Here is a 15,363-nt window from a genome sequence, read left to right as displayed (position 1 = left end):
GATGCTCTTGCCCATCCTATTCTAGATTGTGGTAGATAACCTTCAGAGTCTGGCATATGCCAACAATAAATTTCTGTCTAAAATCAATCAATTTTAAATTTTTACTAAGAGTTTCCTGAGTTGTGGCCAATTCAATAAAGAAAGATAAAACATTTATCGAAATAAAAACCAACAAAAATAAATGCTGTTACTGTAGGCCAAGCAAATGGCAAATTGGCAGATGTAAATTTCTTTGGAAAATTTACAAAATTGTGATAAATGTCCTGTAAACTGCAATGAACGAAAATCGGAAATTCTTAGAATGCAGAAAATTGTCAAATTGTCTGTGGGAAAACTTTATTTTCTATATAAAATCAATGAGTAGAAAAAAATGAAATTTGCTTATTTCTGCATTTTTTGCTAGAAAAAGTGAAAGTTGATGGAACAGAGTTTTGTATGTATATGTGAACATAAATATGTATGGATGTATGTATGCATGCATGTGTGTTAAGGGGCAGGTTATTTTGCAGCTACGCAAGTTTCCACTATTGTAAGTTGAATGTCGATATCGTTAATTTGCTTAAAAACACTTTTATTGTTAAACAACTATTTGTACCCAGCTACTTCAAAAGTCACTCCCAGTACCCATATTACCCATGGTAGCTCAAAATTAATCACCTTATTGGAAGATTTAAAATATTTGTAAATGGCGTCGTACTAGACAGCTGCAGTATGCAAACAAACAAGCAATGGAGCGTGTAAAGGTCAGAATAAAGATCACTCAAAAACTAAATTTTATGATTCATTTTGCGCCACTTTGTATTATATTTAATTCCAAAAATTAAATCTTTTAAAAAAGCGATCACCATTTTAAATTTTGAAGTTCCGATTTCCAAATATTCAAAAACAAAATTGGATGATTAATTTTGCGCCACCTTGTATTATATTTAATTCCAAAAATTAAATCTTTTAAAAAAGCGATTACCATTTTAAATTTTGAAGTTCCGATTTCCAAATTTTCAAAAACAAAATTGAATGATTAATTTTGCGTAAGCCTCTATTGTATTTCATTCCAAAAATAAAATCTTTTAAAAAATCGATCACCATTTTAAAATTTGAAGCTTCGATTTCCAAATTTTCAAAAACAAAATTGAATGATTAATTCTGCGCCACCTTGTATTATATATAATTCGAAAACTAAAATCTTTTGAAAAAGCGATCTCCATTTTAAATTTTGAAGTTCCGATTTTCAAATCGAGTTAGGCAAGTAACCATATTCGGATAGTCTTATGATAGGTTTTTAAAAAGTAATATTAAGGGGGCAAAATGTGTCCTACTACTCTTAATTGCTTCCACCTGGTATGCTTTGACTACTGATATTTACGAAGCGTATGCACATCCTGAAATTTCATAGGTTTTTCAAGGTCTCCATAACTAAATATTTGGTATCATAAAATAAAATAAAAAAAAAACGTGTTATGAAAAACAAATACTTTTATGAAAGCACTTAACAAAAAAAAAAAAAGAAAAATGGTAATAATAATACTTAAAGTTACTTAAATTTATGTAACGAAATTAATAATACAGTTTGAAGCTGTCGTTCGTGGGTATTGCTTCTCCATTTGTAGAAATTCATTTAGTTAAAAATATGGTCGTGCCCTTTATTTTAGCTACAAAGTTGCCGTTCCAAATGCCTCGAGAAAAAATCGTTGTTTAAAATTTATTACAAAGTTGCAACATTTCAACTAAAGGCAAACAACTAAATTTAATTACAATATTCAATCATAAAGCAATATGAATTACTCATTGGATTCACAGCCATTCATTGCTTTAAAATGAGCACTAATTTTATATTCTCAACAATTTTCCTTATAACTACACATCATAATAATTTTTTACGCGCTTACGCCCAAACTGAAAAAGCAAAGCGACAGCAACAACTAATATTGTCAGATTGCTAAATGAAGTCTTCAAAAGGCATTTGAAATAACAACCAGACTTGATAATTCTCAGCCTAGACGAGGCATAGCAAAGCATAATTGCAACGGTTATGAGCTCGCACTGAGTGCAAAGTATGTTTTTTTACCAGTCTACCAGCCTACCTTCGTATACACATTCATGGTTACATACACACACTTGGCATGCGTGAACTGTAAGAGGGGATTGTTTTTAGTCAAGCTTGTTGTTTTTGTTGTTTTTTTAGCGCACAAAAGCAAATAACCAAACCTATCGCCTGTAATGGTACATGCCATAACTAATGGGTGTGCTGCCCATGGCACGTTCGGTGGCCTTCTCAATGCTCGCATGAACGCACCGATAACAGCACACATAGGCCAAACATCACTTGAATAGTATGCGTCGAAAGGCGCGTCTAAAGTCCTTATTGAAGATGGTGTAAATGGCCGGATTCAAGGCGGAGTTCATGTAGCCCAGCCAGAATGCGATGGCAAAAGCGGAGTCTGGTATATTGCAGAAGCTGCCACAGGCTGGCACCAGTATGTAGAGAAAGAAGAATGGTAGCCAGCAGGCAATAAAACTGCCCATAATTAATCCCAATATGAGTGTGGCTCGTTTTTCTTTCTTCCGTGCGATGCGTCGTTTTTCCTTTTCGGGATCACGCGGTTTTTGCACCTTCGGTATTGCTGGTTCCAGTTCGGCTTTCACCACTTCGGAGGGTTTTAATGTTTTCGATGTCGCCACTACTGTGGCTGTTGCTTTTGCCTCGTTTCGTCGTGCTTGGTTCGCCGTTTTTCGGCCGAAAATCGGTTGACACAGTCTGAATTTCAGCGGCTTAACCACTGCACAACGACTCACCACACCTGAATCGGAGCTGGATGGATCAAATTCGCTAACCATGTCGGTGTCAATGCCTACGGAGAGTGCACGACACCGTCCTACGATGGGCGATACGCGCAATTCGTTCGGCGATGCACCCAATCCCGCTGCACCACCGCTAGCATTCGGTGTGGTTAACGTCGCTCCAGTAGCGCTGGTATTAGACGCTGCGGCGCCGTGTTGCGCTGCTGTAGCCGTCCCACTTGTCATGCCATCTGTGGCCAGCGGCGTCCCGCTATCATTATTATTATTGTTGGAAGTGGCTGAATTGGCTGTCACTGCAGCGGCCATAGACGGCGGCACGGGCACATTTAGAGCACCTCGACTCGTCGCTATCGTACTTACTTTGAGTGTTTCCTTGTCTGCTGCGGATAGTGTGCAGTTAGGAGAACCGGGTGTGAGCATGCTGAGCGGGGACGGTACACTTGAGTTGCCATTGGGGTAGACGAGTGGATGCGGTTCCATGTCGGCTGCCTCCGATGTGGAGATGTCTGATGCGAGATCGCACGTAACAGTTGGTATCTGCATTGGCAGCGAGGCGCTGTTCGGTGGTGTTTCGATGGTGGCTATCTGACGCTCCTGATTCATTTGCAGCGCGCTTATCGCGCTGGACGAAGGCATCGGAATGGTGCCCTTCTTGCCGATAGTGGTGAAGCTAGTGACCTGTAAGAGAGAAAAGTAAAAAATAAGTTGTTAGAAAAAGTATGGCGAAGTGTAAGAGATGGTCTGTATGAAGTTGTTTGCAAGGAATTATGAAAAGCTGAAATATTTTTGGCAAATACTAGGCCTGTATGTAATTTTATGAATGTATAATATATCTGCATATTATTTCTCAAAGTGGAACAAATACTTAAGTATTTGTGGATTATTGATGACGCGTGGGTATTACCATTAAAAGCATCATTTAAATGAAAAAAATGACCAAAAAAAAATTATTTTAAAAAATTATTTTAAAAAGAAGTTTTTCTAAATGTAAGTATTATGATTTTAATTGTCAGTGAGGCTTTGTATGACTCCACCGTCATTTCTTCTTCTTCTTCTTAATTGGCGCGATAACCGCTTATGCGATTTTGGCCGAATTTAACAAAGCGCGCCAGTCGTTTCTTTCTCGTGCTAACTGGCGCCAATTGGACACACCAAGTGAAGCCAAGTCCTTCTCCAGCTGATCTTTCCAACGAGGAAACCATCCTCTTCCTCTGCTACCACCAGCTGGTGCCGCATTGAATACCTTCAAAGCCGGAGCGTTTGTATCTATTCGGACGACATGATCCAGCCAACGTAGCCGCTGGATCTTTATTCGCTGCGCTATGTCTATGTCGTCGTAAAGTTCCTACAGCTCATCGTTCCATCGCCTGCGATATTCGCCGTTGCCAACGTGCAAAGGTCCAAAAATCTTACACAGAATCTTTCTCTCGAACACTCCAAGCGTCGCTTCATCGGATGTCGTCATCGTCCAAGCTTCTGCGCCATACGTTAGGACGCGCATGATGAGAGTAATGTAGAGTGTTAGTTTTGTTCGTTGAGAGAGGACTTTACTGCTCAGTTGCCTACTTAGTCCTAAGTAGCACTTGTTGGCAAGAGAGATTCTATCGGTGTTAATGCTGGTTCCTAAATAAACGAAGTCTTTTACAACCTCGAAATTATAACTGTCAAAAGTGACGTGAGTGTCGATACGCGAGTGCGCCGACTGTTTGCTTGAAGACAGGAGGTACTTCGTTTTCTCCTCGTTCACCACCAGACCTATTCGCTTTGCCTCTTTATCCAGTTTGAAGAAGGCAGAACTAACAGCGCGGTTATTAAGGCCAATGATGTCAATATCATCGGCATACGCCAACAATTGTACGCTCTTATAAAATACTGTGCCTGAGCGATTAAGTTCTGCGGCTTGTACGGTGCTCTCCAACATCAGGTTTAAGAAGTCACACGACAGCGAGTCATCCTGTATGAAACCTCGTTTGGTATCAAACGACTCGGAGAGGTCCTTCCCAATTCTGACGGCGGTGCTGGTGTTGAGCAACGTCATCTTGCAAAGCCGTATTAGTTTTTTGGGGATACCAAATTCAGACATCGCGGCACACAGATAACTCCTTTTCGTACTGTCGAATGCAGCTTTGAAATCGATGAAAAGATGGTGTGTGTCGATTCTCCTTTCGTGGGTCTTTTCCAAGATTTGGCGTATTGTAAATATTTGGTCGATGGTAGACTTTCCAGGTCTAAAGCCACACTGATAAGGTCCAATCAGTTGGTTGACGCTCGCTAGAACCTTATAGGCGATATTTAGTAGACTAATCCCGCGGTAATTGGCACAAATTGCAGGATCGCCCTTTTATGGATTGGACAGAGCACACTTAAGTTCCAATCGGCAGGCATGCTTTCGACTGACCATATTTTGCATAGGAGCTAATGCATGAACCACCGTCATTTACATATATTAAATATATAAAATCTGATATTTTTCGCAGTTCCAATGCTTACAGCTGCCGGGTAATTTACCTTTGGTTTATTTTAGAGTGCTACGGATAAAGTTTCAGAATAATTTCTGAAGAGTAATGAGACATTTTTACTACATATATACTTCACCAATTGAAGCTACACTCATACCACGTTTCGTTTTCACAGAACTCCATCTCACAAAAATTTATTTACTCTCATTAGATTGTTCATTATGCCGAGATATTATGCACATATTAATATGTATGTACGTATTTATATTCATAATCTAGTACAAATAACTGTACATTAGATAACTGGGACGTGCTTAGCAATTATTACTAGAGTGTGTGAGCCTTCCTAAGGATTCACATACAAAATAAAATGAATATTTAATACATTGCGATTGCTTTGCAAGCATTCCTTCGGTGCTGCCATGTATGGTCTCATGAGAAATCACATTTCAATGTTTGGCGCTAATACTCTGCGTTTGCACAAAGAACCACATATATTACACATACACAACATTATGAAAGTATTTTAGATTTACAAGCAAAAAAGATATACGATAAGACCGCGCATAAGTAAACAGATTGCGCCACAAAAATGATTGAGACCTGAACTCATTCCTACGACACATGCATGTGTGTATGTATGTGTGAAAGAAACGAATGTTTTACAAATTCCAATACTAGCAGCATGTCTTTGCTCGTTACTGTTGTTTTTTTTCTGCAATGAAGAGCCCAACAAATCAGCGAAAATTCCCATGCATGAACAGGTATTTGATATTAGGTGGAGAGTGTCTAGAATTGTACCAGTTGCGGAGTAAGTGGTCACTATATAATATAATAGCGGGCGCCGTAGCCGGATGGGTTGGTGCGTGACTACCATTCGGAATTCAGAGAGAATGTAGGTTCGATTATTGGTGAAGGAACAAAATTTAAAAAAAAGTTTTCTCTAATAGCGGTCGCCCTTCGGCAGGCAATGGTGTATTTCTGCCATGAAAAAGCTCCTCATAAAAAATATCTGCTGTTTGAAGTGGGCTCGAAACTGTAGGTCCCTCCATTTGTTGAACAACATCACGACGCACAACACAAATATGAGGAGAAGCTCGGCCAAACACCCAAAAAGGGGTATGCGCCAATTATATATATTATATATATACATAATATATATATATATAATATTAACTAATTTTCTATTTATTTTATTCTATTCTATTTCTTTAATTTTAAAAACAATTTTTCTAACCGAAATATTTAATAACTTTTGTTTGAAATTGCTTCCATCCGGCTTTGAACGCAATAAAAATGGGTAAGTATATGAAATTTCTAAAAATAAAATCATATTTACTTGAACAACAAATTTTACGAAATGAAAAAAAAAAATGTGTGCAATATTTTATTTATGCAAAATACTTTTAAAATGTTCATTTATAAATTTTTGTTCCCTTTTTAAACTCATCAAAAACTGCTGCTTTTCGCCACAAATTGGACTAGGCCTACTGGTTCGTTAAATAAATCAATGAATGCAAATGAGGTTTGCATTACTCATGACCATGGTATCTCATATAAGTTCCCTTAATAGATGTGAGATTGAATTGCGTTTGGCTGAGCGTATGTGCTTTTCTTCCGGCAGTATTCGGCCGAGATGCCTCAAGCTTCTTCACGCTTTAACGTCATATTCGAGAAGAAGGATTGCTGTATCCTGAAAAGATGACTACGCAAAATTCTTTAAATGGTATGACGTTGATGCATAGGCGGACAATTGACATTTCGTAAGATATGGCCATGTTAAAAGAAACAGTTTCTAGCACTGAAGAAAGATAGCAGACAAATTACTTCAGCTGCAAAGCAAGCAGGTAGTAAAGTAGTTCAGGACCAGTGAGTTTGCCTCCATGGTTCTTGCATTTCTAATTTACTGCATATAGTGTTAATACGTATGTGCATTAGGGTGATCATAATTTGTATGAAGCGAAAAAACACACACATTCCAACTACTAAATATGAACCCGATCGGAGAAGATTTAGAAGCTTTATATGTAAAAGAAAAACATTTTCTTTTTGGCTATTTTTCAAGATTTTCAGATTTCAGATTTTTTTGTTTATTTTTGTATAATAATCTAGACCACGCTCGCTAATCCCGATAACTTTTAAAGTTGTAGTCAAATGCTTTCAGCAAGTCAGTAAAAAAAATCAGTTTTAGAGAAGTAGAGGAGCTTTAGAGCTTTAGAGGAGTAGTTCATTGCTCTAATTTCCTGATTCATCTCGACTTCACAGTCGTTATGCTTCTGACAGTTCTGACTATCCATTGAGGTTAAAAACGTCAAGATCTAACAGCAATGCAATTATTGTTTGAAAAATAAAGAAAACTAAACATAACTAAAAAAAACATTTGCCGTTTGGAGTTGCCTTAAAACTGTGGAACAACATCAGGACGCACACCACAAATGGTATATGAGCCAATTATATATGCGTACTAGGCCGAGTCGTTTTGTGGGAGGCAAAAAAAATCGCCCATTGCTCTGAGAAAATCATATTCTAGGGATCAAAATAAGAAACTTTGCCGAAGGAACCATACCTCTGAAACGAATTCTGATGCCCCCCAATTTGGGTCGAACTTTTTAGTTTCTTTTCTATAACTCACTTAAATTAATTTTTTCATTTAAAAATTTAGAAAAAATAGATATTATTATAAATAAATAATAAATATTATTATACAATAAATAAATAAAAATAAAGAAAAAACATAGCCATTCAGCTGATTTTTTCATGTAAAGGCCAAAAATGGTGATATTTTTAAATTGGGGGACATCAGAATTCGTTTTAGAGGTATGGTTCCTTTGGCAAATTTTCTTATTTTGATCCCTAGAATACGATTTTCACAGAGCAATGAGCGATTTTTAAGTCGACCCGCCCTAATGCGTACATTAGAAAAATCGTAATATCTCGAACGTCGGGCTTAAGTTGGAAGCTTTAAACTTTATCCGATCTCATTCGGTAGAAGATACAGTATTTAGTGGTTTTTTGATAACTTACCTTTTCTAAAGGAAGAAATTTAAAATTAGCGACCATCCTAATTTACATACCAACATAATTTACAGTGACATTTGTATGTATGTACGCATGTGCAAATTTATATTTGAATATGTCGCTTTCGACCATAATGAGCTGCAAACACAAATTGGAAATCCATTTGACAATAAATACAGGCTTCATCGTGCAAATTCATTAATAATCCGCACAGCGAATACTCCAACAAAAGTTAAGCATAAGCGAATTCCCTATGGCGGCAAAATGAATAAGAAGCAAAAAACACAGTAAAGAAAAAAAAAACGCCAAGCAGTACAAATGTATCGAATTGGAAAATTTCCGATTACAATATAATATTTTTTTCGTGGTTTTTTGGCGTAGTCGATTTCATCATAACTGCTGCAGTTGTTGCTGTAATTGACATATTACTACGATGGTAGTTCATTTATCAGCGTTATTCGACTATGAACGACTACGTCAAAGTAGCACGTACGCCATTTTTCATTACTCGTAGTCTCTGTCATTAAAATAAGCAAATAAAAAAAGAGAATAATAATGAGCTGAGTTGGGTACATATCGAATTCTACTCGCAGGCGAACTGCATGCAATCCAACAACCCGTTCCCGTTGCTCTGACGTTCAAATTCTTTTTGTGCTTCCATAAGATATTCGAATTAATTGCACTCATTTATAACTCTGTCGACATATATCCAAGAAAGGTAATGAAAAAGTAAAAAGCGTAGGAACTAAAGTGTAGCTGACATGGAAATCCGTTTGCCACTTAAATGTTCTGAGCACTCGATTGCTAATCACCACTTAAAGTAGCATTTTTAATGGGAATACTTGAGTAGTTTTTCCTGCCATTTTGGCTGAAATTCGATTTGCCAAATTTTGCAATTGGTTTTGGATTAGCTGATTCTAATATCTCTTACATTATTTTAAGTGGCTTTTAAGCTGTAATAAACTTTGGCCAATAAACTTAGATTTAGCTGCAGCTGTCATCAGGAGCTGTTTGGGTGTGCAAAGTTCTTAATTGCCATAATTAATCAGTATGACTTTTTTAGTACTCTAAATTGAAACTTAAAAAATTTAGCTTTTTCATACATAAAACCATAGAAAAACATCTAAATTGTCAGCATACATTTCTCAGCAACTAATGGATTAACTGGTTTAATATGTATGCGGAGGTATCCGCAATTAAGGAAGCGATGGACTAGTTGCTTACCTCGGTAATTACCGTTAAGGAAGTAAATATTTACTCCGAAAGCCAAGCAGCAATTAGGGCATTGGGCTCGTTGTTTGTGGGTTCGAGATTGGTCGGGGAATGTCTGGTTTCTCTCTCGATTGCATCCGAATACTTCGACATCAGGCTCATTTGGGTTCCGCGTCACAGCGGCATAGGATAAACTGCTGGGATGATGAGCTGGCTAAACAGGGAACTTTGGAGATGGTTTCGTCGCGAAATGAGAGAATTGGGGTTTCCTTAAGAACCTGTGGTCTGCTCCTGGAAAGATGGGCCTCTAGTCAACTCAGCGAGCTCTGGGGTAGTGCGCAAACGTGCAAGGTCGCGAGATCCTTCTGGCCAGGGTTCTCCTAAGGCTAACAAAGCCCCAGCTCTCGCTTACTTACCGGACATTGTCCGTAAGGTGTTCATGCCGTGAGACTTGGGATTGCCTCAAGTCAGTTCTGCAGAAGCTGTCTTGAGGACGAGGTGGAATCATCTCAACACCTTCTTCTCAGCTGTCCTGCTCTCGTCTGGCAAAGATTTAGACACCTGGGCTCTCATTTTCTCGCTAGGCCTGCGGATATAGCGCGTCTAAATATCATAAATTTGGAGAAGTTCATCAGTAGCTTGTTGCGGCTAACTATGAACGCAAATCAGCCATGCCGGCGTCGTTGTAAAATGCATGGTCAACATCGTCTCTAATCTCAAGGCACCTTCTTCCTTCGCTTCTCCTTTCTTCTCTTCCATGTATGGCATCACAACGGACGAATTTTCAATACTTGTCCAAGTGTGCCCTAAGCTAGGGCAGCCATTTAACCTAACCTAGTTGTATGCGGTAGTTCTTGTTCCTCTAAATATCTCGGCCACCATAGCCGATTGGGCTAGTGCATGACTACCATTTGGTTGTGCCTCCACATCTTTCTTATATAGTAACTTACCCATGCGGCCATTACCAACAACACACACTCCCTTACATATTCTCTCCTTACCTCTCCTACTTATATGTATTTTCACATCTCTTCTTCACGTTTTGCTTCCTTACTAACTAAACTTTTCTTTAACGAAACCAATCTTTTGGTGTATATTTTGACGCTGACGGCATAGGTTAGGTTAGGTTGACATGGCTGGCTGATAGCCATTACATAAACCTAATGATCCTTAGTGTTACCAGGGGGAGCCTGACTCTTATGTTTCCTTGTAGTAGACATCTTGTAACACGTCCGCGTCTTTTGCGAATCTAAGTAAACTTTGGAGCTCTATCTCCGAGAGGTTTTTTAACTTTTCATATTGTAAAGCTCCTAAGCATTTTAATCTGATTCTAGCTAATGCAGGACAGGAACATAGAAGGTGTTTTAGCGTTTCCCTCTCTTCCAATTCATTGCAAAATCTGCAGCTATCATTGTTTGTAATTCCTATCTTGTATGCGTGCGCCGCTTGCAAATTGTGGCCTGTCAGCATACCTACGATAGTTCTGCTTTCTTTTCTAGACAGGGCTAGTACGAATCGGACGTATTTATCTGCACTCTGTGTACACATAATTCTCGCGGTTCTGCAAGTGGCTAGATTATTCCACCTCCTATCCGTATTTTCATGTCCGCAGCGATGTCTTTGTATACCATATTTAAAGGTTTCAGTATGTAGTTTTCTTGTTCGAATTGTCTGTAAATAGCGCTTTTGGCAATCTCATCTACAATTTCGTTGCCTGCAATGCCCTTATGTCCGGGTACCCAATAGATATGCAACCGTCTGTCTGCGGCAAATCTCTCTATGGCTTCCCTGCTTCTTAGAACATTTTTAGATGAAATTTCACATGAGCTTATTGCTTTTATCGCAGCTTGGCTGTCAACGTATACATATATTTATTTTGGAGTTGCTTGATGTCTTTGCGATTGCTATTCCTGCAGCCTTTCCTACCGCAGCGACTTCTGCTTGAAAGATACTGCAGTGTTCAGGAAGCTTAAATGGCCTAGCTCTAAGATGCCTAGCTCTGCGCAATAGATCCCTTCCCCTACTCCGTCTAACATTTTCGAGCCATCAGTAAATATATTAAGAGTATTTGGGCTAGGTTTCATTCCTTTTTTCCATGCCTCTTCTTCTATTGTTGTTCGGGATTTCTTCACCCAATTGCATTTCGGAGTCATATAGTGCGTTTGGACCCTATAACTAATGCCTATTGAGCTTTGTACGAATATTTTACCGGTAAATTCGCCTGTCGCGCTGAGTCTTCCGGCGGATTCAGCTGCTAGGCATTCCGTCGCAATATCAATCGGTGACAAGTTGAGTATTCTTTTAAGCGCTATCGTTGGAGTAGTTCTCAATGCACCTGTTGTGCAGAGTGCAGCAAGTGCTGACGGCATATACACTTAACGAAATGATGATAGGGTCAAATGAAGTGAATTAAAAATTCGTATTTTTTATATCTGAAGGAAATGTATTTTTTTATTTTTAATATGTAGCTTATTTTAGCTCTTTGAATTAACCAAACATCAATTATGGTGAGTATTTAAGCAATAGAAATTAACAAAATAATTTCACGAAATGATACAAGGGTGATAGAGCCAAATACAAGAAATTGACAAGTTTTATAAAAATTAACCGATTAAGATTAACGTCAGCATTTCAATATTTTGTGGATGAGCTCTTGGTAATTATGACTTACTACAGTAGTCGTGGTATTGAATCCATCAGCTTCGTGACGGTGTTTTGATCAATCCGACACCACTAAACTCGGATTACATCTTTCAATTGCTTAACATTATCAAATTGTCACCCATTTTTTTAGAAGTTGGGCCATTCGAATAATGGGATTCCATGGGACTTAAAAAAAAATGTAGATTTTTTCACTTTGTTAACTGCTGCGTTATCCTGTTGAAATACGAGGTTTGTTGAAAGAATATTGCGAATTTTGAATTTTCGTAGGTTACGCATATTCGAATTTCGATTTTTTTGTGGCGATATGTTGGTACTCATTCATGCCGACGACGACGAGTTCGGCCATTTTGAATGTTCAGTTAATTGTTGACAGGTGCTTTGCTTGCACGTGTTTCGACTCGTCTTCGATTTGTACCTATTCAAAAAGATGGATCAAAGAACCTGTATCACATTTTGTGTGAAATATGAAATTAAGTCTGCGGATGTATTCCGAATGTTGACTGTGTCATATGGAGAAGCTACTTTGGACCAAAGCAACGTTTATCGGTGGCAGAAAATGTTCTCAGAAGGCCGAGAAGATGTGAACGACGAAAAGCGTGCCGGACGCCCGAGCGCTCCAACAACAGACGAAAAAATTGGTGAAGTGCAGAAAATGGTATTGGCCAATCGTCAAATCACCGTTAGAAAAGAAGACATATCGATTGGCTCGTGCAATTCGATTTTTTTCAATGATTTGGGCAAGAGACGGGTCGCTGCAAAATTCGTAACAAAACTGCTCTATTTCGACCAAAAGCAGCATCGCTAATGAAATGTTGTACTCTGTCCGAGATGACCCAAATTTGCTCAGAGGGTCATAACTGGTGACGAATCGTGGGTTTATGGTTATGACGTGGAAACCAAAGCTCAATCATTTCAATGGAGATGGCCTGCCGCACGAGCCAAGACCGAAAAAAGCGCGCCAAGTTCGGTCGAATGTAAAAGTTTTGTTTTCCGTTTTCTTCGATTGCAGCGGCACTGGGCATCATGAGTTCTTGCCACAGGGTAAAACGGTCAATAAGGAATATTACCTGCGAATTATGTGTAATTTGCGCTAAGCAATCCGTCACAAATGCCCGGATTTGTGGAAGAACAAAAATTGGCTCTTGCATCACGATAACGCCCCTGCTCGTTGCTTGTGCGCGACTTCTTGGCCAACAACAACACACTAATGATGCCACAGCCACCGAAACTGAAGAGACCCATGAAAGGACTACGCTACGATTGACGAGATACAGACGGCTGAACAAGATAAAAAAAAAAAGATTTTTTTCAAGTGCTTCGAAGATTGGAAAAAACGTTGGCACAAGTGCATAATATCTCATGAGGGCTACTTTGAAGGGGACAAAATAGATAGTAATAAATAAATAAATAATTTTTGAAAAAAACACAAAATTCGCGATATTTTTTGAACAAACCTCGTATCTATTCCGGATCAATTACATCATCCTCAAAGTCAATAAGGACCGCATCAGCTCTATGCATTTTTCGACATTCATTTTTGTAGATATAATGCAAACTAGGGTTTTACCATCATATCCAATAGCAACTAACAGATATTCAAATTGAAACTACTAAACAGACAATGCAAATTGACTCGGTACAAAACCAACATCAGACCAGTCTTTTGCTAAGAAGCTGAATCGTGGACGCCAATTGAAGCAGATAAAGCAAAACTGCAAATTTTCGAACGAAAAAATATTGAGAAAATGTTTTAGAGTAATCAAAGATACTCGCTGTGATCTTGCGTATATGGTGTAATGATGATCTACTTAAGCCAGCTTATAAATGGCAACAATTCTATAGGTTTCATCACTGGATGGCTGGTTCATATACCAAGAATGAGCAGTATGGGGGCGCAGATGAAAACCAAGAACAATTTGGGCCGACGAACCAGAGGAAGACACCAAAAAACTTGAGATAAGGAATTGGAGAAAAGCTACTTTTGAGCTATTGCGCTGTAGACCTAAGCGGCGTGAATGATAGACTACAAACTGCTAATAGAATTCATTTTGCTCACTTGAAGCTGCTCAAAAATAAGTTACTATCGAGGTCGTATAAGCTGAAAATCTACAGGACGCTAATACCAGTAGTAGCAACTTCTGGCCGCGAAATATGGGAACTTCCTTCTCCGTTTTGAGCGTAAAATCCTATAAAGGATATTTGGACCAATAAGGGAAGCTAATGGATCTTACAGAATCAGATACAATGGTGAAATCGAAACGCTGATATAAAGTCAAAACATTGAGCGATTCGCTAAAGCTCAGAGGCTGTGTTGATTTGGACTCCTACCCAGGATGGACGATAGAATTACGATATAGACATTCAACTCTCTTACAATGGGCAGTGAACAGCGTGAAAGACCGCCAAAAAAATGGGCAGAGGATGTTGATCCAGATTTACGCCTTATAATTGCTAGGAGAAGCGACTTAACGAGCCGACACGTATGGAGCGCGATTGGAAAGAAAGAATTGGCTCACCTGAGCTGTAATTGCTATGATGATGGGTTTTGAGATTTGAGTTTACATTGTATTGTGCTAAAATTAAGTTCTTAAATTTTGTAACCCCCATTCTGTAAATGTATTATAAAAGACTAAAAGTCTTATATTGGGTAGTCGAAAAAGTCTTTTCGTATTTCTAATCAAACTTCAACTATTTTTTTTTATATTTATAATGAACTTTATTAAACCAAATATGTACCATTTTGGTTGACCACCTTTTGCCATTTTTCTTCTAGAGACATTATTCCATCAGTGTAAAACTTTTCTGGTTTCTCGGCGAAAAACTGCGACAAGTAATTTTCACAGGCTTCTCTTGAAGGCAACTTTACTCCATTAAGGGAGTTCTGCATTGACCGAAACAAATGGTAGTTCGATGGTGCAAAGTTAGGGCTATATGGTGCATGCATCAAAACTTCCCAGCCAAGCCCAGCTCTCCCAGTTGTTGCCGAGTCATCAAAGCTGTGTGTGGCCTAGTGTTGTCCTGATGGAAGACGACGCCCTTTCTGCTGATCAGTTCTGACCGTTTTTTTCGATTGCTTGCTTCAATCTCATCAATTGTTGACAGTAAAGTGTAGAATCAATCGTTCGAGTAGGCTGGAGCAGCTCATAGTGGATGATTCCTTTCCAATTTCACCCAACACACAGCATAACCTTTCGAGGCGTCAATCCTGGCT

At 38.7% G+C, this 15,363-nt stretch overlaps 1 protein-coding gene across 1 annotated transcript in view; it reads right to left on the bottom strand.

Moving 5' to 3' along the window:
• Positions 1–2,319: 2,319 nt before the first annotated feature.
• LOC129238870 (putative tyramine receptor 2) overlaps positions 2,320–15,363 on the bottom strand; it is a 28,705-nt gene continuing 15,661 nt past the window's right edge. The window contains exon 3 of the mRNA XM_054874097.1: positions 2,320–3,477. Coding sequence (XP_054730072.1) covers positions 2,320–3,477 — 1,158 coding nt within the window. The remainder of the gene's footprint in view (positions 3,478–15,363) is intronic.

Source organism: Anastrepha obliqua, chromosome 1 (assembly GCF_027943255.1).
Source record: "Anastrepha obliqua isolate idAnaObli1 chromosome 1, idAnaObli1_1.0, whole genome shotgun sequence".
NCBI lineage: Eukaryota > Metazoa > Arthropoda > Insecta > Diptera > Tephritidae > Anastrepha > Anastrepha obliqua.
The sequence above is the reverse complement of the archived record's forward strand: the minus strand, read 5'-3'. Positions and strand labels throughout refer to the sequence as shown.